At 42.4% G+C, this 19,822-nt stretch overlaps 1 protein-coding gene and 1 non-coding gene across 2 annotated transcripts in view; both read right to left on the reverse strand.

The window, feature by feature from the left end:
- Positions 1 to 675: 675 nt before the first annotated feature.
- On the reverse strand, positions 676 to 837 carry LOC144705044 (U1 spliceosomal RNA). The gene has a single exon (XR_013581951.1). It is a non-coding gene; the product is annotated as a U1 spliceosomal RNA (small nuclear RNA).
- Positions 838 to 3,212: 2,375 nt separating this feature from the next.
- The window catches only part of LOC144704634 (DNA topoisomerase, type IA, core), a 49,276-nt gene continuing 32,666 nt past the window's right edge, over positions 3,213 to 19,822 (reverse strand). The window contains exons 9-15 of the mRNA XM_078577119.1: positions 13,438 to 13,517; positions 11,493 to 11,771; positions 6,672 to 6,840; positions 6,255 to 6,383; positions 5,452 to 5,664; positions 4,950 to 5,129; positions 3,213 to 3,942 (exon numbers count right to left, since the gene is read on the reverse strand). Of these exons, the coding sequence (XP_078433245.1) occupies positions 3,379 to 3,942; positions 4,950 to 5,129; positions 5,452 to 5,664; positions 6,255 to 6,383; positions 6,672 to 6,840; positions 11,493 to 11,771; positions 13,438 to 13,517 (1,614 nt within the window). The 3' untranslated portion in view covers positions 3,213 to 3,378. The remainder of the gene's footprint in view (positions 3,943 to 4,949; positions 5,130 to 5,451; positions 5,665 to 6,254; positions 6,384 to 6,671; positions 6,841 to 11,492; positions 11,772 to 13,437; positions 13,518 to 19,822) is intronic.

The raw sequence follows: 19,822 nt of genomic DNA on the forward strand, positions 1-19,822 counted from the left end.
ATACTTTGGAGGAAATTAGGTATACACCCTGAAAATTCAGGAGGGATTTTCTCAAGATCGACCATACAAACTAGATTTTAAAATTTTAGGAGATACTAGTATGGCCTTAGTCATTTTGTGGCAATAACTCTGCTAATAGTATGGCCTTCGATTTGAGTAAGCATATTTATGTGGGTCTACATTTTATCAAGGAGTAACTCAAGTACAACTTCAAACATTAAAGCTTCTATAAATGTGGATGTGTCAACTCAAAGAATTCCCCTAAAGAAAACCTCTCACCTGAGGTAGACTGAGTACCAATACCCAATATCCTTCAATTTTGAGGCATATGAGTAAATTTACGATTCATTAATCCTAAGGTATATTATCTGCCTTCCATGCATATTTCAAAGTACCAAATCAAGTAAAACTTCATGTCAATTTTAATCCATTACTTATCAAATTGTAGATACAGATTGCTATAGACTGAATACCGATAACCCCTATTCTTCAACTTGAATGACTATTAAGAAACATTAAGGCGTATTAATTTAGTGATTTGATCAGGGGACGAGACCCAATATCAACCTCAAGAACCCTCACCCACTTTCGGTCCCGAATTATGAGAAAATGTTAAAATTGTATATAAAACTATAATACCAATTAAAATAATCAGGAGATTTTATTTCGGTATTGATGGGGGCCGCGCGCACGCAGGCCCCCGCTGACACAAATTATGACGTCCACTCTCCCACTTGGGGAGATGGTAGCCGGGCGCCCCTCCAATGTGCAATGGAGGTCACCCTGACTAAGCCACAGGCCTCCCTGATCAACCGCAGACTCCGTCCAGGTAAGTATAGAGTTATGAGCAGTTAGCTCTTTATTTATACGTTTTGTTTCGTGAAGAAACAAACGATTCTTGATATGGGATTGAAAAAATCCAAGAAGCAATCGCCCGATCTCCCGCCTTACGAGCGTAGTGGATTTTCTTAATTCGTAAATACTGAGATTATTATTTTTGACGAGATTATTAATTACACGAGAAATTACCCATTTCTCCCCCAAGTCTAATTGATTTGATAATTTCGTGTCTACTTATATCAACCCCTTTTTTGCCTTGATTATCTCCGTGGTTAGCGTATGGTGCCCATGGTTAATATCTTAATGCAATGATCATCTGGGGAAAATGCAGAAACATGGAAAGATATGAGAGCAGTTTTGAGGATAGTTCTATCGTCCTAAACCTTATTGTTTAGTGAAATATGCGATATCATAAGAAAATAGTGTGAACCTCACATTTTAAACACTAATCCAAGTCAGGGATTGATCATTTTTGTAGAGACTTAATTTAAGGAATTTCTGAACGTGCCGAGTTGCAAATATTTGTAGCTTTGAGAAAAAAAGTAGTACTACTAAAGCTATATAGCACGGGGAGATAATATCTAATGACCATAATTGGTAGACTTTTTTTAGGAAGATCCCTTGCTTTGTTAGATCATTAAAAGGTTTTCCAATGAGCAAGTCACAAAGCGTATATAAATAAGGCAAATTAACATTGACATTATCAAAACAGAATGAAAGAAGGTAGGTTTTGATTAAGATGTCATATGGCATAATGGGATAAAGATTTTGACTGGAACGTTACTTTGTGATTTTTTTATGTATAAGCGGGATTTCAATGTCCTAACATGCTAATCAGTGAAATGACCTTCCTGTTGCATTCTGAGTTGGACCATTATGCCACTGGCGTTGAAATTGTAGTGCAGAGTTTGTGATTGGTGATCATTTCGATCAAAATACTAGACAATTGACAAGCGTTCTTAGTCCTATAATACATTGAATAGATTTTTTTTGAAATATAAACAAATATTTAAACTGATATACATTAAACTTTAATAATAATATTGGGTGTGCAACAATTTCACGTCACAGAAAAAGCGAGTTGATAAATTTTAAACTGAATAAAAATAGTCTGAAACAGTATGCATAAGATGGTAAGTACACTATTGTAATATTTATTGTTAGTTACTTGAAAATCAAGAAGAAGGCCATCACACGAACTTTGTCGAAAAGATGATATCACCTCAACCATCATGCAAAAATTCAGAGAGTTATTTTTTAATAGTACACGGTGACTCAAAACATTTGAAAACACATCAGCATCACAAAATGAATAGTATTCAATTATGAATACTATTCATTTTGTCTTGTTTATAATACTCATTTTTCATGTTTTGGGGAATCTAAATATTGTTTTCTATTAAAATGCAAAAGTCAAGTTAATGCTCAAATAAGTGTACCTTTAACGATCACATATTTTTTATTACTTGTACCTCAATGTCATTTTTAGTATTTGTCTTAAAGTTCATTAAACCACCTAGGACAGAAAAGTTGTCTCCAACCTACTTAATCTCTTGCACTACAGGAAGATACAAGTTTCATACCAGGTTCTTAGACTCGCAGGCCAGCATAAACCTCATCCTTTGGCCTTGTCTGAGTTTTTTGAGATTTCTGAGTTTATAGGTCATCATTTCTTTCTGTAGTATGAAGATAAAATCTAAAAACATGCTTGAAGATGTAACTGTCAATGAGAAATGATATATTTTTATCTCTGACTTTAGAAACTAAAAGATATACTTTCCCAATGATCTATGAGATACTATAATCGTCTTAGCAAGACCCATTTTAAAACTAACAAATGAACCTGTTGGGTTCCTGCATCAACTACTATCTAATGCTCTAATTGTAAAGGACTCAACTTGGCAGGATCGGTCTTTGTTTTCTCTCCCACAGATCACCATGCATTCAAAGAATTCTTAATGTCTAAATTTCATTTTCACTCTTTCAAACTCTGGACCCTATGAGCCGGCTAGTTCTCTAACATTTATACACATGTTTATTCTTTTAGCATGTATCCAATGCTTAGAAGAGAGAGAATCATTTTGCACAACTAGAGAGAGAGAGAGAGAAGAGAGAGCGTGCGAGTGAGTAGGAAGGTCCAACAAACTCATAGAGGCCATGAGGGGGAGAGAGAGAGAAGGGGGGGAGGGGAGGGAGGGAGACGGAAGCATACACAGAATAAGAAAGGAAGAAAGAAAGAAAAAGAGAGAAAGAGAGATGTAATACGCATGCATGCATGTATGCATGGGACATGCATCAGTGTAGAAGTCACAGGAAGAGAGGTACAAGGATAAAGGTTAAAACCATACCCAAAAGTAAAAAAGAAAGAGAGGGAGACAGAAAGATCTTAGGGACATTCGTGAAAGAAAGAAGAATGTGTACAAAGGTTAAAAGAGAGACATAGAGAGAGAGAGAATTGTAATTTGTAAGGGACATCTATGAACAGAAGTAAAGAGAGAAAAAGAAAGCGAGAGATACAAGGCGCCTGCATGCATGGGCCTAAAAGTCACGAAAGCTCATCTTCGGATCAGACCTTCCTCTACCGCCAGGTCTCCTCCCGCGGCCCCTGCCCCTGCCCCTTCCCCTGCCCCTCCCCAGCCTCCCATACTTCACCTCCACCATTGACAGCAACAGCTCATCACATAGGATGCAGCCCTCGTAAAGAGTCTCCTCACCGGCAAGCGGGCTCGCCTTCTTATTAAAATCAACCTCCACCAGCTTAGAGCTGCAGTCTGGGCAAACCTTCCCTGTAACAGAGACTCGGTGAGCTCCCCGTGGGAGCAAGACGAGGCAGCGGCAGCGGTTGCACCCAAGCTTCCAGTTTGGGCCCCCAACTGGGTCCAGGACAAGCACGCCGGGGCACTCTGGGCAAGCGCACACACCCTGGGACACGCTTGAGTGGCGGCAGGTTGGGTGTGGGCAGAGGGAGCAGGCCATGGCGCTGGGCACACCCTCAAAAGGAGGGCTGTTGTAGCAGTATGGGCACAGAACCAGAGACTTGTCCCCTGAGGAGAAGAGCACCAGCTCAAAGCCATCCAGCGGGCATGTCAGCTCCTTGTACAGCTGCAGATAAAGATTGGGGGGTTCAATATGGATCCAAAGTCCTGGCAGGTCACCAAAATGTTTTTCTTCTGCTTAGGATTTTTATTCGTTTTTCCCATCCAAAAAATATAGTTATTGTCATCGTCGTCATCATCCATGTTTGATTTTTCTGCTTAGGATTTTGACTCTTCGTTTTGCTTGATTGTGTGACAGTGATGTTGACGCCTCTTGGAAAGCTGATGATGATGAAAACATTTGCAAACTAGATGGACGAAGATGGCACTGACAGGATTAAAGGCTCCGACAACCAGTGGGATAATGATGATGATGGCTCTCAGATACCAGATGATGATGAATTAGTAATTACCGATGGATGATTATGATGATGATGACAGCTCTTGGTAACCAGATGATGAGGACAATGGCGATGATTATTTGTGTCAACACATGGATAATGATAATAAGGACCATAGTGGCTCACGTAAACAGATGACCAGTCAGATGATGCCAAACCAGGTTGGCATACTCATCATCGTTGACACCCAACCTTAGTTTGAACATCCTGAACAGGGTTCTCTGGTTGCAAAAAAAATAAAAAATGCAGTTCAGGAAAATAAGATGAGGGAAAATCGTGACCTGAGTTTTCTTGTAAACAAATCCTGAACTGAGTTCTTTACTTGTGTTATTAAAATGGGAAAAGACAGACACATGTCGAAACTGCTTAGTTTGGGGAATGCGTGAGACATGCATAAGAAGAAGGTAGGCACTTCATACAGGAGACTAAATTAGGGTTTCATTTCCTTTCCCAGAGTAGAGAGCTCTTCATTCTTCCATTCTTCTCCTCTTCCCTCTCTCTTTTAATTCAGTTTTCAAGTTCTCTCATGAGATCCTACCTAACCGTCGGAAATCTGAGTTGAGCGAAATGGCTCCCACCGCTGGAAATGAAATTTCTGACACCTATCTTTTCCAAAGACCACAAGAGAGGAAGTGAAAACCAAAATGAGAGATGGGGAGGAAAGAAAAGACACCTTGATGCTTCCATTCTGAGGAAGATTATAAACTTCTTCACAGCTGACACAGTACAATCGTGACGGCCTGGAGGAGATGTACTTCATATAGTGTGTGCACTTGCCGCATTTGCTCAGAAGACGGCCAGTGTCTGCCAAAGGCGAAAATTGAGCCTCAAACAAGGAGTCCATCCGCTCAATCTGTCGGAAATAGAAAATCTGAGGGAAATATCCAAAAATAAAAAGAGCAAAATTTTAAAAAAGAGAGATAGGAAACAAAATAGAAGAAGAAGACAAAAAGAGAAATGAAGACAGAGAATGCGTTTGAGTAGCAGTTTATGGTCTTCAGGAATTAGAGCCATAATATTTACCGACGCTCATAGGTCAAGTTTCTGAATGAAAAAAAAAAATCCAAAGGAAGGGGTTGAATAACAATAATATTGGCAATAGGAGAAAATAGTAGATACAATATTAGTAGAAGGCAAGGGAGTAAATAGAAAAAAAATTGTTTATAAGAGAGAACCTGTTTGACGAAGTATGTATACTTTTGCATAAACTGCTGTAGAACATGCCCTACCACTGCCACATGATTCACCTTACCCTTAGAAATAAGGGTTATTTGATGCTCAATAAAACTTCGGATGTCCGGCAGGCATAGATCCGGATCAATATATTGATAACCTCTAATCAGGGTAGTTCCCAGAACAGTTGGAACCAACCTCCTCCCAGCGCTGACCTTTAAATGATAAAATTTAAGCATTAGGACTCTTAAGCAGGGGAATGCAGTACATGAAAAGGGCATTGGAATGTAGTAAACATTAGAACACTGATTAGAGGCTATCAATTGGTAAAAATGCAGAACCCTGTAGGGAAGCCATTAGAGCGTAAAATAGAGAGAGAGAGAGAGAGTAGAAGAGAGCAAGGGGGTATGAGGAACCATGCTATCCTGGAAGTCAGGCAATGAGAAAAAATCAGAAGTCCACAAAAAAACTCAATCACACAGAAGGTTTCTTACCCTTGTATAGGCATTGAGAAAACCAGAAGAAAGAGCCCACTTCCAACAATAACTGTCCTAATTTAAACATTATTACAGTGAAGCCATGAATACAAATCTCAGACAAGAAAGAACCACCGATATGAGTCGTACTTTTAATATAAACGAGGATATGATGGATGAAAATTCATTCATAGGTCGCTGCGGTAGTTACATAGGCACACAAAAACATCTATTGATTCACATATCCAGGTTTCAGCCTAGAAATATGCATAAATTGCTAATCATCGCTTAACACAGACTGAACAGATAATTCATAGGAAAGTGGGGACCTGCACATAGTTTCGTTCGCATATGTTGTTTATGTGGACTGAAATGGAGGCGTCTGTGCCGATTCCATGCTTTTCCATGAGGGAGATGAGCTCACTCTCACTGAGATAATCAGGAGGAGTGGTGTAACCCTGAAAAGATTTATGTAAGACGACGGAGTAAGAATGCCCAATTAGACTTGGGTAGGGTGTTTTAGGTAAATTATCAGTCTCTTATCTTCAAATTTAAAGCAGATGTAGTGGAATCAAATTAGTGGTTAATATTGGTCAAAACGATTTCTCCTATCACACTCCTATCCCTTAAAAGCTAAGAATTTCTTATAACAGATCAAGATATGTAGAATCAAAAAATAATGAGCAAATGGCTTATATTTAGAGACTAGTCGACATGCAGAAATTAAAAATACCACAAATTCTTACCTCGTAGACGTCAACTTTCTGAATCTTAATTCTCTCTTCAAAAATAAACCGAGGAAGTTTCTTCTCATTTACTGCCATCCATGGCATAATAGATGTAAATCCTTTACAAGTCACGTGTATTCCAATAACGTGGAACAGCTCGCCACCAGATGAAAATTCTACTTTGGTCCTGAAATGTTCATTAAAACAATCAGACGTCATTGGAAAAAAATAAAGATGGAGATAAGTTGAAACTTAGGATAGAACAGAGAATCATTAGGTATAAACAAGCATCAGGCACACACCTAATTCACCCCCATAAAACACCAGACAAATCCCTTGCATTTTTCTACCCGTGCACTACATACACTGAGATGCTGTAAGGCGAATATATTGACAAAGATATTGTTCGGTGTCCAAGATGATGATGACATGTCGACATTGTCCTCATTATTTTATTTTTATTTTTTTTTAAATAAAATAAGGAAGATCACCCAGAAACGGTGATCAATCTGATGCTGTTAAAATATGTATATCCAAGCCATATATATAGTGACTGAATGTTCTTTTCCAGAAAATACAAAAGAAGGCGATTTAACCAAAGAATCAGGTCCACGTCAGCTCAAGAGGAATAAGAGGACCAAAGACCCTATAAATAAAGACGGGGGATATACTTACAAGTAGTGAATTTTCAAGAAGTTGCCGGGATCCTGTCGAGGAGCGCGTGAGACGCAGGAGAGCAGGAGAAGCCAGCGTCCCGATTCCTGGTATCTTGTATCGATTTCCATTGAAGCTACATTGTACAAATTCCCTATAATTCTTCCATTCTACAACGTATAGTACCGATCTGATAAGATTTTTCTCTCGCGAAGACACAAGACAGTCACATTTCCAATTTCGTTTTCTGATCTTATCAATGACCAAGTTGTTTCCTCCCTTCAACCCCCCCTAAACCAGCAGGGCATCAGTGTCTTCACATTGTGAATGACACTATCCATTAACGCCATCCACGTCCCCAACACCATCTCGTTGCAGTGCAGCCAGACCACCCATAACACTGCAAGGGGCCTCCGCCAGTCCCATTAGCTCCAGTGTCTGCCGTCCCTGACCAAAGCCCGGAATGCCTCCGGAAGAGACATCCTCTTCTGAAATCTGCGATGTCCATACTCCTGGGTTAACTACCATGTTAAGAATTAGGCATCAAATACTTCTGTGGAGGCCGTCAGGATCAGTTTTTTGCAATAGACTCGTGTCACCAGTTGTCGCCGCCTCAACAGTCAGCTCAAGAGCCTCATCATGAGAGGGACTGTCTGTTTCAACAACCGCGCATGTGGTGCTGATTGTCAAATACTCCACTGCTTCCTTCTGATCTTCATATAGGCTTTCCTTACTGAAAAGGTGGCCCACGCTAAACCCAGCCATCATGTGACTCACTCAATGGGCGGAGACGTATGAGGGTTTGTCGCATCCCCATCAGCGCTCAAAACGTGGCTCCAATAAGGGCCCTACTAAGATGGGGTTCCATGCTCCATCCAAGCATTCATGGACCTCGCCTGGATTCTGCACAAGAGCAAAGAGCCTAGGGAACTTCCACTTTAGAATACGTTTGTGCAACCAGTTATCTATCCTGAATTGGAAGCCGGAGCCATCCCCCAGTTTGGCGCCAAAAAAATCTCTGAGGCAGGAGACGACTTGGCACAGAACACTCTAGAAGGGAAACTCCCCTCGAAATCTAGCTGAACCCTCCTCCTAATCAAGCTTGGATCCACACCTGTCCTTCCCGACATTCAAGACCAAATCCTCCTCTGCTCTCAAAAACCTCGCCACCCATTCGGTCAGCAAAGTCACATTCATGGATTCAAGGTGAAGAATCCCCAGCCTGCCCAGCTTCACGGGTCTGCACACAACATCCCCGGAGACCAAAGACATAACCCGTCGAGCCTCGGATCTAGCTCCTCCCCAAAATAATCTTCTCATTAATCTGTCCAAGCTCTTTCCTATGCCCGCAGGCATCTTAAAGACTCGGAGATAGAAAATTGGGATTGCTGAAAGTACCGATCTCAATAACACTAATTGGCCCCCTATTGAAAAAACATTATCCTCATTATTTATCCATGCTATGATGATGATGAGGATGATGCACTGTCCTCCTTGCTCTTCTGCAGCTAGAAACACGATGATGATAAATTAATCATCATCTGGCAAACACGATAAGAGTTGCTTCTCGTCATTTTGATCAACACTCGCCCATTGCAAGAATGGTGATGAAGACAAACTGTGAATGGCCCTGATGAATTTGTCATCATCTGGCAATCCCTTGACAAAATTCACAAAAATTCCCACTCTTTCCTACTTGAATGATGATGACGTAATTGCAGATTACGATGATGAATGTGTCATCCTGTACCAAGACAAAGACAAAATTCACAAAAATCACAAACCGCCAATGCAGTCATCACTTGTCTTCAGGTAGAATTGCAATGAAGATGACAAAATTGCAGATGATGATGAATTTGTTATCCTCTACCGAATCTTACACAAAATATACTAAAACTCCAACTCACCGATATCATCACCAATCATCCATGGATGGGATGAATATGAGGATGAAAAAATTGGGTATCACAACGTATTGAATTTTTCATCATCTGCCAAACCCTAGAAAATCTGCACAAGTCATTGCTCTGAAAAAGGTATCGTCATCTCCAGGTCAATCCAAATAAAAGAGGTCAGTTTCCATGATCCCTGCCAAGTTCCAGCTAGAATAAAGTTGTACATGAATAAATCTGAATGTAGTTGTGATGGAACTTGATATGATCCTCTACCCCCAAGGGTATCTTAGGCATTTTAGCCCATTACGGGCACTTTACTCATCTGAGGTTTAGGGTAGAATGGTTCCTTTTCTTATAAATATTTGTAGCTCACCCTTGAGGAGGGCAGGCAAGACTTGAGGTAAGATCGGCCTCTTCGCTCATTATCTTGATCCTCCCTGTCTCGGTCCCCTTGACTGTCCAGCAATCCCCTATCCCCGTGATCGTCTCACCGGATCTTCAGCCAGCTCCCCGCCAATTCGACCCCTACCCCTGCCATTCGGTTCTCTTCTAGTCTTCAACCCTTCATTGCGTCATCAGCCGGTTCGTCCCTGATCAATCCTGCGTCCTCTGTTTGATCCTCCTATCGCTCCCATTTCTACTCTCCTCCCCCAGGAACTTCTACCTTGCCTTGGCCTCTACTCCCCTCCCAATACAAACCTAGATCGAGGTTCATATCAGAACTTGGCAGGGATCATAGAACTTGCCTGAAGGCTGGCAATGCAGACATCACCAAGGGAACAAAATCCAACAGGGTGGACGCTGTCAACAGACTACGACGACGGAGAATTTGTTGATTTGGAATAATGCTTCCAGTAAAAGTCTAAATCCTGCTGTCCAACAAGGAGAACTACGTCCTTAAATGGACATAAGAGAAGGGAACAAAAGATGAAAATGCCCTTAGTGGCCTTAAGATACAAGAAGGATCATATCACATTATCTATAACTATACCCATACTTCTCTGATAAGTATGAGAGCTAGATCTTGCGGCCGCATAATTGATGTGATTCGGAGGCGAATATATGAAAGTCTCCCTCGGCCCAAAGAGGGAATGATGCCCCCCCCCCACGCCGAGCCAGATACATAGCTCTTAAGCTCTCAGACGCCGAAGGAAGGGGAGGCTGTTGGTTTCCAGGTGAGTGCCCTTGCACCTCCCATTACCTTACGCTCGAACTCACTGCCTCCTCTCGCAGACAACCACTCCTGCAGACAGGAGCAAAGATCACTACCACTTGGCATCATCCACTCCACCGGGCTGCTCTCTTTCCGTCCTCTCTTACCTCTCTCTCACTTCTACTCTCACTTTCATCCAAATTCTGAGAGTTGAACTCAGCATTGTAACGAGAATTCCCATTATCATTCTGGTGGAATACCGAGTACATTGGTTTCTACCAATAACATATGTCAGAGCATCCATGTTAAAGGTTGAAATAAATCAGTGGCAAATCATGAATTACATATGTAGCAAGTTGAAATTGGTTTTTTTAAAACTAAACAGACCAACTAGTTGTTACGTTCTCCAGTCACAAACTAGAAATTTTTTTCTTCCAGGAGATTCAATCGAAGAATTTTGTTTATCAGCCATATGTTTGAATTTTCATTAATCTTATGCAGCACATTTACTCTAATTTATAAATTAAAATATTCCTTATATTTGAGACTAGCAGCACCATAAAACTACGCAAGATGAGCAATAAATGAATAATCAATTAAGCGAATAATGGGGAAAAAATTAGGCTAAAACAACAGATGGAATGTTGAACCCTCCTTTTACTCTTCATTTCTTGTGAATCCATCGAACAACAACCAAGACCAACAATGAATTAAGACGTCTATGAAGAGTGCGTCTGTCAAACTTGGAAGTGAAAAGAAGAGAGATATGGCCTGAATGAGAAGCGGATAGCTGACTACTTCTCTTTCACAAAGTTAGTGTAAAAGCTTGCAAGTTCAATAATTTTGGATGTTTCATATATCAGAGATTCAGTACCCTATCAGAATGTATTACACCGTTTATATTTGAACACATTGAGAGGTATTGAAGGCATCACAGGCTCGGTGATAAACATAAAAGAACAAGAGAGTTCATTTCAAAGGCCACCTCACATTCCAATTGATGGCTAAGAAAGAGCAATTTAATTTTTCATGGGCAAAGTTATAGTATAGTTTAATTACGGAAAGCTTTAATGGAAACAGTAGACAAAAACCTATTAAGAAATAAGATAACCCTGTACGGGAAGGAAAAGTTTTTACCTATTGTAATGGCAATCATGGCTGATGCTTCCAATGAAATGCTGGCAAATATACAAGTACATTCTCCAAGCATCATTTCCTAGCATGTCTTCACTTGCTGATTTCATTGGAGTGATGGGAGGGTGATCACCAGCGTCAGATCCTGTCCTTGGTTTCTGGAAACCATTCATTAACAATGGGTCTACATATTCTCTTAATGCAAGGTTACCCTGTAATGCCTCAAGAGTGCCTTGGAAGTCAAAGGATGTTGGATAGGCTGTACTCTCTGTACGAGGATAACTGCCCAAACGGATGCAAAGCATTGGTGTAAGAAAAGTCAAAATAACGACTTGCTTCTTTTGACCAACAATGGCATACACAATCATGAAATATTCTGAAATCCAACAGGAAAAATTATGATGTATCCAATTGGTCTAAAAAGGAATGAACTAATCCATAGTACTTCCCCTCCATCCATATTAACATCACTTGAGAAAAAAATGCTTCTAGAAAAAAATAGAAGAGCATCCGATGAATGATCCCAAATTTCAACATCCTTGACTAATAAAATCAGGATAATATGACATCAGAGCCAAATCCCTTCTCATGACAGTCTTTTTGATGGACCAAAAGTTTTCTCCCGAAGAAGATGATATGAATCTTCCTAAAGTATACAAGAGGAATAAATCGATATTGATATTGCAAAACGACAGTTATGACAGTTATGACAGAAGGAGAAATAAATCGTTAGAATTCTCCTGGGCATCAAAACAACATAACAACCCAACGGAAGCATCTGAAGAGGCATTCACAATTGAGGCACTCCTTCATGAAGAATCCAGGGGGCACGTCCAACAGATACCACCCTTGGAGATGTTCGAAGAAGGCTACTGAAGTATAACTGTCTACATTAGGATAGTATAAATATGTGTAAAATATGTATGTATGGTAGGAAAAGACTCTCCAGGGTAGTGAGAGAATTTCCTAAGGCTCTTAAGGGATCCTTAAGAGATTGGGAGACGAAGTCATCGTCTTGTAAGATCGCTCCTGTCACAAGGGTTCGTACATTGTACTTGTGACTGTGTTAAATATATTGTTATTGTTCGTTGTTCTAGTCTTAATTGTGCCATTCTGAGAGGACTGTATCAGAAGATTACGACTTTCTACAAAATATATGATACATACTATAATGGCCCTACATATTTAACTTGAAAAACAAGCAAGGCATTTAATGCAAATAATATCAAAATCGGCCCAATAATTTGACAATATCCAAACTGCCAAATCAAGAAAACTGTGAATACATTGAATAGTAACCTACATGGAGGGGAACACAACACTGATGGAAAAATTAGGATCGAGGGAGAGGATTCAAAATCCCATCACAAGACGTTTAATTGAGGGGGTGAGGGGGGGGCTGTTGTGGGGTTGTGGGGTTGTGGGGTGATGGCTATGAGGACGATGCTGCAGTAGTGGGGACAGCACGTTGATAGTCAAGACAACTAGGGTTTTGGCCAACCTGGCTCTGATATCATGTGAATCCATTGAGCAGCTCTCAAATGAGGGAAACATGACACAAATGGAGAAAGTAGAACAGAGAGATGGAACAGAGATGAGAGAGTCCAATAAACCCATACCAAGATGTTCTATAAAACATCTAAAATTGGGAGATGCATCCATTCTAATTTACAAGCGAAACCAAGATGACAGTTATTTAAATATTAAACCATGATAACAATATGTGATCAAGATAACATTATGGATCATACAAATCGACCCATTATCAACAACACAGGAATTTATTACTCCAAATTTCAAGTTTCTCCCTATGTTTAACCATGAAGGCCATGCGCCATACAGAACTAACCAGAAAAATAGCTGAAACACATAAAAAAAATATCTCACAAGAAGAGAACAAATTGTGTGACCCCACAGTAGGTGATAAAGCCATATTGGTGAAAGAGACCTGATAAAGCCCAGAATGTATAGCCTCTCTGCAATATGCATCGCCGTTTGAGGACCCAAACCCAACGCACTTGAGGCAACCTGAACAGTAAATTCATGAGAAAATTATGAAGTTGAAATATCCAATCAAGGTATACATCACAGGATTTTTTTTTTCCCGAAAGTGGAATAATGTGTGGGGAGAGAAATTGAGTCAATTTAAATACAGGATTGTGGAATACTTGAACATATAGAAGATTTCTAACACAACCGGAAGGTCCTTTTCCCTGTCAAACCTTCCTTCTCCCCTCATTATTGTTTTGTATCGGGGGTAGGGAACGGCATGTCCGAGACGTGACGGCTCGGATGTGATGGGACAGATGATGAGTGGTGACGGATGAGAGTGTGACCTGGATTTTGTCACATCTCCTGTCCCGTCACGCGTCCCAGGATTTTGAAAATTTCGTCACATTTTTGTCACCCGTCACTGGAGCTGTCATCCTGTCCTCGTCCCGTCACCAGATGGCATCCCTGTCACAGGTGATGAAAGGACATATCGACAATTAAAAATTTTAATTGTTTAATTGTTTTAACATTTTCAGTTCTCTACCTCTCTCGGACTCCCTCTCTCTGTCTGTCTCCCTCTCTCTCGTACTCCCTCTCTCTGTCCATCTCCCTCCCTCTCTTTCTCTCTCACTTCCTCTCTCTCGAACTTCCTCTCTACCCGACTCCCTGTCTCACTCTCTTTAAAATTTCCTCTCTCTCGTACTCCCTCAAACTTCCTCTCTCTCTCGTACCCCTCCCTTTCTCTCTCTCTCGTACCCCCTCCCTCTCTCGCCCTCCTTCCCTCCCTCTCTCTTTTGGTCTCCAGACCCCCCCTTCTCTCTCTCCCTACCTCCCCCTCTCTCTCGCCCTCCCTCCCTCCCTCTCTCTTTTGGTCTCCAGACCCCCCCCTCTCTCGCCCTCCCTCCCTCCCTCTCTCTTTTGGTCTCCAGCCCCCCCCCTTCTCTCTCTCCCTACCTCCCCCTCTCTCTCGCCCTCCCTCCCTCCCTCTCTCTTTTGGTCTCCAGACCCCCCCCTCGCCTCCCTCCTCCCACTCTCTTTTGGTCTCCAGCCCCCTTCTCTCTCTCCCGACCTCCCCCTCTCTCTCGCCCTCCCTCCCTCCCTCTCTCTTTTGGTCTCCAGACCCCCTCTCTGCCCTCCCTCCTCCCTCTCTTTTGGTCTCCAGCCCCCTTCTCGCTCTCCTACCTCCCCTCTCTCTCGCCTCCTCCTCCTCCTCTCTCACTTTTGGTCTCCAGACCCCCTCTCTCGCCCCCCCTCCCTCCCACTCTCTTTTGGTCTCCAGCCCCCCCCCTTCTCTCTCTCCCTACCTCCCCTCTCTTTCTCTCTCCTTTCCTCCTCTCTCTTTCAGTCCCAGACCCCCTCACTCTCTCTTTCGGTCTCCAGCCCCCTTTCTCTCTCTCTTTCAGACACGTTCTCCCTCCTTCGGTCTCCCTCTCGCTCTCCCTCTGCCGCTCTCTCTCCCTCTCCCTCTGCCTCTCTCTCTTGGCCAATCTCTCTCTCTTCCTCTTTCAATTTCCCTCTCTCGTTCTCCCTCTCCCTCTCTCTCTTAGTCAATCTCTCCCCTTTTCGAACTCCCTCTCCCTTTCTCTCAGTCACTCTCTCTCTCTCTCTCTCCCTCTTTCACTCTCCCTCTCTCTCCCCCTCTTTCGATCTCCCTCTCTCTCTCTCTCCCTCTCCCTCTCCCCCTCTCTCAGTTAATCTCTCTCCTTCTCCCTCTTTCTCTCTCACTCTCTCTCTCTCTCCCTCTTTTGAACTCCCTCTCCCTCTCTCTCGATCAATCTTGCTCTCTCTCCTATTTCAATCTCCCTCTCTCTCTCCCTCTTTTGAACTCCTTCTTCCTCTCTCTGTCAATCTCTCTCCCTCTCCCTCTTTTGATCTCCCTCTCTCTCTCTCTTTCTTTGATCTCCCTCTCCCTCTCTTGCCCCCCCTCTCTCTCTCCCCTTCTTTGCTCCCCCTCTCCCTCTCTCGCTCTCTCTCTCCCTCTCCCTCTTTCAATCTCCCTCTCTCTCTCTTTTGATTTCTCTCTCTCTCCCTCTCCCTCTTTCAATCTCTCTCTCTCTCCCTCTCCCTCTCTCTCACTACCTCTCTCTCTCCCCCTTTTTCTCTCCCTCTCTCTCTCTAGTCACTGTCTCTCTCTCCCTCTTTCGATCTCCCTCTCTCTCTCTCCCTCTTTTGAACTCCCTCTCATTCTCTCTTGGTTAATCTATCTCTCTCCCTCTTTCGATCTCCCTCTCTCTCTCTCGCTCTCCCTCTTTCACACTCCCTCTCCCTCTCTCTCTCTCTCTCTCTCTCTCTCTCTCCCTCCCTCTCTCTCCCTCTCTCTTTCTCTCTCTCCCTCTCCCTCTCTCGGACAATCTCTCTCTCCCCCTCTCCCTCTCTCTCGATCAATCTTTCTCTCTCCCTACTTCGAACACCCTCTCTCTCTCCCTCTCTCTATCTCTCTCAGTCTCCCTCTACCTCTCTCTCTTGGTCAACCTCTCTCTCTCTCAGAGAATCTCTCCTTTAATTAAAAATATATCACAATTTTAGTATCCTTTTTTTCTTTTTTTTCCTTTTTTTCATGCTTTAAAATTTCTGTCACCATTGTTATCAGTGACAGCCGTCCTGTCATGTCACATGTCTGGGACCCAATCACTATCAAGACACCAGTCGCGGGCATTCCGTCACTGTCACCGTCTGATACGAACCTTGATCTAGGCTCGTATGGGAAGGGGGGGTAGAGGACGAGTAGAGGTATAAGTTCCCCGGGTAGAGAGGTGAAACGGGAAGGATCCAAGAGGAGGCCGAGCAGAGGGGGGTAGGGTTTGGCCGGGGACGAGCAGCCTGATGACGCGGTGAGGTAGAGACAATCTCGAGAACGGGGATCATAGAGGGAGAGAAAGTAGACGGAGAGAGGGAGACCAGACCTAGACGAGGAGAGGGGAGACAAGAAGACCTTACTTCAATCTACTTCTTTTTGGCTGCCCTCCTAAAGGGAGGGCAGCTCTATTTAAAGGAAATACATAATAGCCAAATGACTGAAATGCCCCAGTGGGCTAACATGATGAAACTACCCCTAGATAGGTTGAGGATCCTATCAAGGATCCTATCACCGTCATGGGGCTCAAAATCATCATCCATCACCGTCACGTCACGTGTCACGGATCCTTCACTGTCAAAAATGATGTGACGGATGATGTTTGTCCTTCCCTAGTTGGGGATAGAATCTCAGGAGTGAATTAGATGATCAGAAGGCTACTCCCTGAAGATTTTTTTTTCATTGATTGCCTAGATTTTTCTCTCCAGGTGACATTCTTGGTCCTAATAGTTGTGGCCTTTCATCACAAAGAGATTCTCCGAACAGGTTGATATCTGACAATCAACGATATCCAGTCTGCCTTGAATCCTAGATAACCAGTCTGCCATCACTCCTAATTTCCACCAGTTGAATGTTAGATTAAGGTATGATCAATGATATCAAAATCTGGTGTTTTCTATTTCCATCAAAGCCATTTCAAGTACTCACCATGACAAAGAAGTACAGTGTTTCATGAATGACATTGGCCAAGTCCAAGAAGAACCCCTATCTATTACCCAGTTGAATGTTTACTACTACGATGGAGAAGAAAAAGAGGATGGCCAACTGTGGACTGAAGAGGAGGGGAAATGAGGGAATGGACCAGAAAGTGGGGTAGAAGTACCAAAATAAAGGAGGAGATGACGGCAGATTGGGAGGGAGAACAACAGGAGTGGAAGTCTCCCTTTTTCCTAACCTGGGGAAGGGAAAGAGAAAGGGATAGGGAAATGGAGAGAAGATTCCTTTCCTACTAGCAAAAAGCTTGTCATCTCTTTAGGTACCTCATACATTAAATTAAGTAAAGAATGTATCATTAACCCAGCCTTTTGTTGGCTACAGCACCCTGGATTGTGTAACGATCCCATTGATGGATATTCTTGACAGTAACAGATCTGAGGATAATTCCACGAAAGTGTCTCCAAGAAAGTATACAGAAATATAGTCTGGAACAAGAAATGTAGCTAAGAAATGGATCAGTTCCCCGAAGGAAGAACGGAGAAGAATCGGATTGATCCTGCCCTCGGAAGCTCGGAGTATCTCCGCTCCTGCCCAAATCGCTCTGCGAGTTCTTGAATTCGAAAAATGCGCACCTGACTTGGCCTTAGAGGATCTTATTTATAGGGGATGTTTCCCGCCCATTATTCTTCGTAACAGAATGTCTTTAGCTCCTCTTCTTAGAGCTTTGATAAGTCCTTAAAGGGACCTTATCAGATTGGGCCAACTACAAGGACCTAAAGGTACATCCTAGCGTTAGGATCCTATAAAGCACAAAACTGGTCCAGTCATAACACCCATGAATGGGAAGCTGGGCTGACATGGTTCAGGGGAGTACTATAAAACAGATCATACACAACTTGAGTTGAAGAGGATGATCAGCGCCAGTAGTAAGGATCTAGAAGGATATAGAAGGGACTAGGACCTAGAAGGAGACAATCCTAGTTCTCCATTTTTCTATGAAGTTTGATGTAGAAGTCTACATCCTATATACCTATTTGAGGCTGATCAACAAAATGAAAGCCAGGTGATTCTGAGACCAAACTAGAATTCAAGGGCAGTAGGGCCTCACCTGTCAGCCTACCTTCTCTTCTCGCTCTCTACTCCAGTTTGTCAACGTTTAACAATCAGTGCTCGAATAGTAGGAAAACCCCACAAATATCCAACCTCTCGGAGCTTTTTATTGGTGGTTCTTGGCTTGAATCAGGTCTGTACTCTAAATTCCACAACTGAAGCAGACTAATGTCACACGACGCTTTTCTCAAGAAATCTTAAATCATGCCAGACCTTTGTCCCGCCTTGCAGCAACATACATAGATGCAACTTCAAATACCACCAGAATATCAGATCTGTATCACCAAAAAATGAATATAGAGCAAGATAAATCTAGAATCACCATTATACCCTGAGCTTGATGAAATGAGGAACATGATCCTCGATTTAGGACTTTCAACGGGAAGAGATGTGAGTCGAGAAAAAAACTACAGTAAGATTTTTGTCAAGAACGGAGAAAGAGAGGGCCTAGCAGAATGGATATCGCACAGAGAAGGGGACTGATAGGATGGAAATTCCATGCAGAGACAGAGACAAACACAACTTAAAACTCCTTGTCTGATCTCCAGAAAGGAGGGCTTTTCTATTTAAAGGGAAATACACATAGAAGGGAAATGCCCAAAAAACCCCCAGCAGAATATATAACAAAACAAACCCAAGGATGGGGATCATATCAGATCTTCAAATTTAAAAGAGGAGCATGCAGATGGTCAGCTCTGCCAATCTAGACCACAGTACCATCTGAGTTTTTTTAATGGTCGGCTCTGTCGATCTAGACTTTTCTATTTAAAGCAGGACTAGACTTAATAATGATGAAAACTGAAGGCAAAGCTCTTGATTGTTTTTTGAATAATTTTTTGATATGAACCTCCCCGAGAAATACTCAAGGAGGTTACGCATCAAAGAAAAAGAGAGGACAAAACCTTACTAAGAAGACGGCCACCACCAGACTCACTACCCTACAAATAAAGGGGGTCTACCACTCAAGAAGGTGGGAATTTTCTTAGCAGAATTGGAGGGATCGGGGAAGGCGACGGAGATACTCCCAGCCCTTGCGAGAAGGAGCTGATTATGCATCCTTCAAGAACTCTCCTGATCCGCCGGCGTTTGGTTAATCTATTTTTGTTCTCTCTTTCTCTCTTGTCAGACTCTTCTGTTGAATTTGAGGAACTCTCCAGATCTCAATTCTTGATTCTGAATTTCATTGGATCGAGGAATACTTCTTTCTTTTACTTACCTTGGAGTTTTCTTGAGCGGATTAGGGGAGATCCATATCACTTTCCCCCCATGAGCTTGGCATGACAAAAATCACCCTCAAAAACAACTAAGGAAATCATAGTTTGTACAACAAATTGAACAGAATTTGAGAAGCTCTTTGGTTAATTTTCTCAACTGTCAAGATTTGAGTTGCCTGTTGTCGCTGACCTCCTGTGTCTTCAACCTAAGCACATTTAGAGAAACAAAAACATTCTTGATTTCAAAGAGGGTGGAAGTCCTACTTATACAGAGTTAGAATGGGTCAGTCTAATAAGTGGGCAAATCCCAATAAGGCCTTATAAAGACCCTATGAGTTACAACAAAGTAAAGGCAAAATACGGATATGTGCCAGGCTGACATTTAAGTTGATACAAACCTTGATCTAGGTTCGTATCGGAAGGAGGTGGGAGACAAGGTAAGGTAGAAGTTCCTGGGGGAGAGAGGAGAACGGGAATGGTCAGGGGAAGGCCGAGCTGAGGGGGGT

This window comes from Wolffia australiana, chromosome 6 (genome assembly GCF_029677425.1).
Source record: "Wolffia australiana isolate 7733 chromosome 6, ASM2967742v1".
NCBI lineage: Eukaryota > Viridiplantae > Streptophyta > Magnoliopsida > Alismatales > Araceae > Wolffia > Wolffia australiana.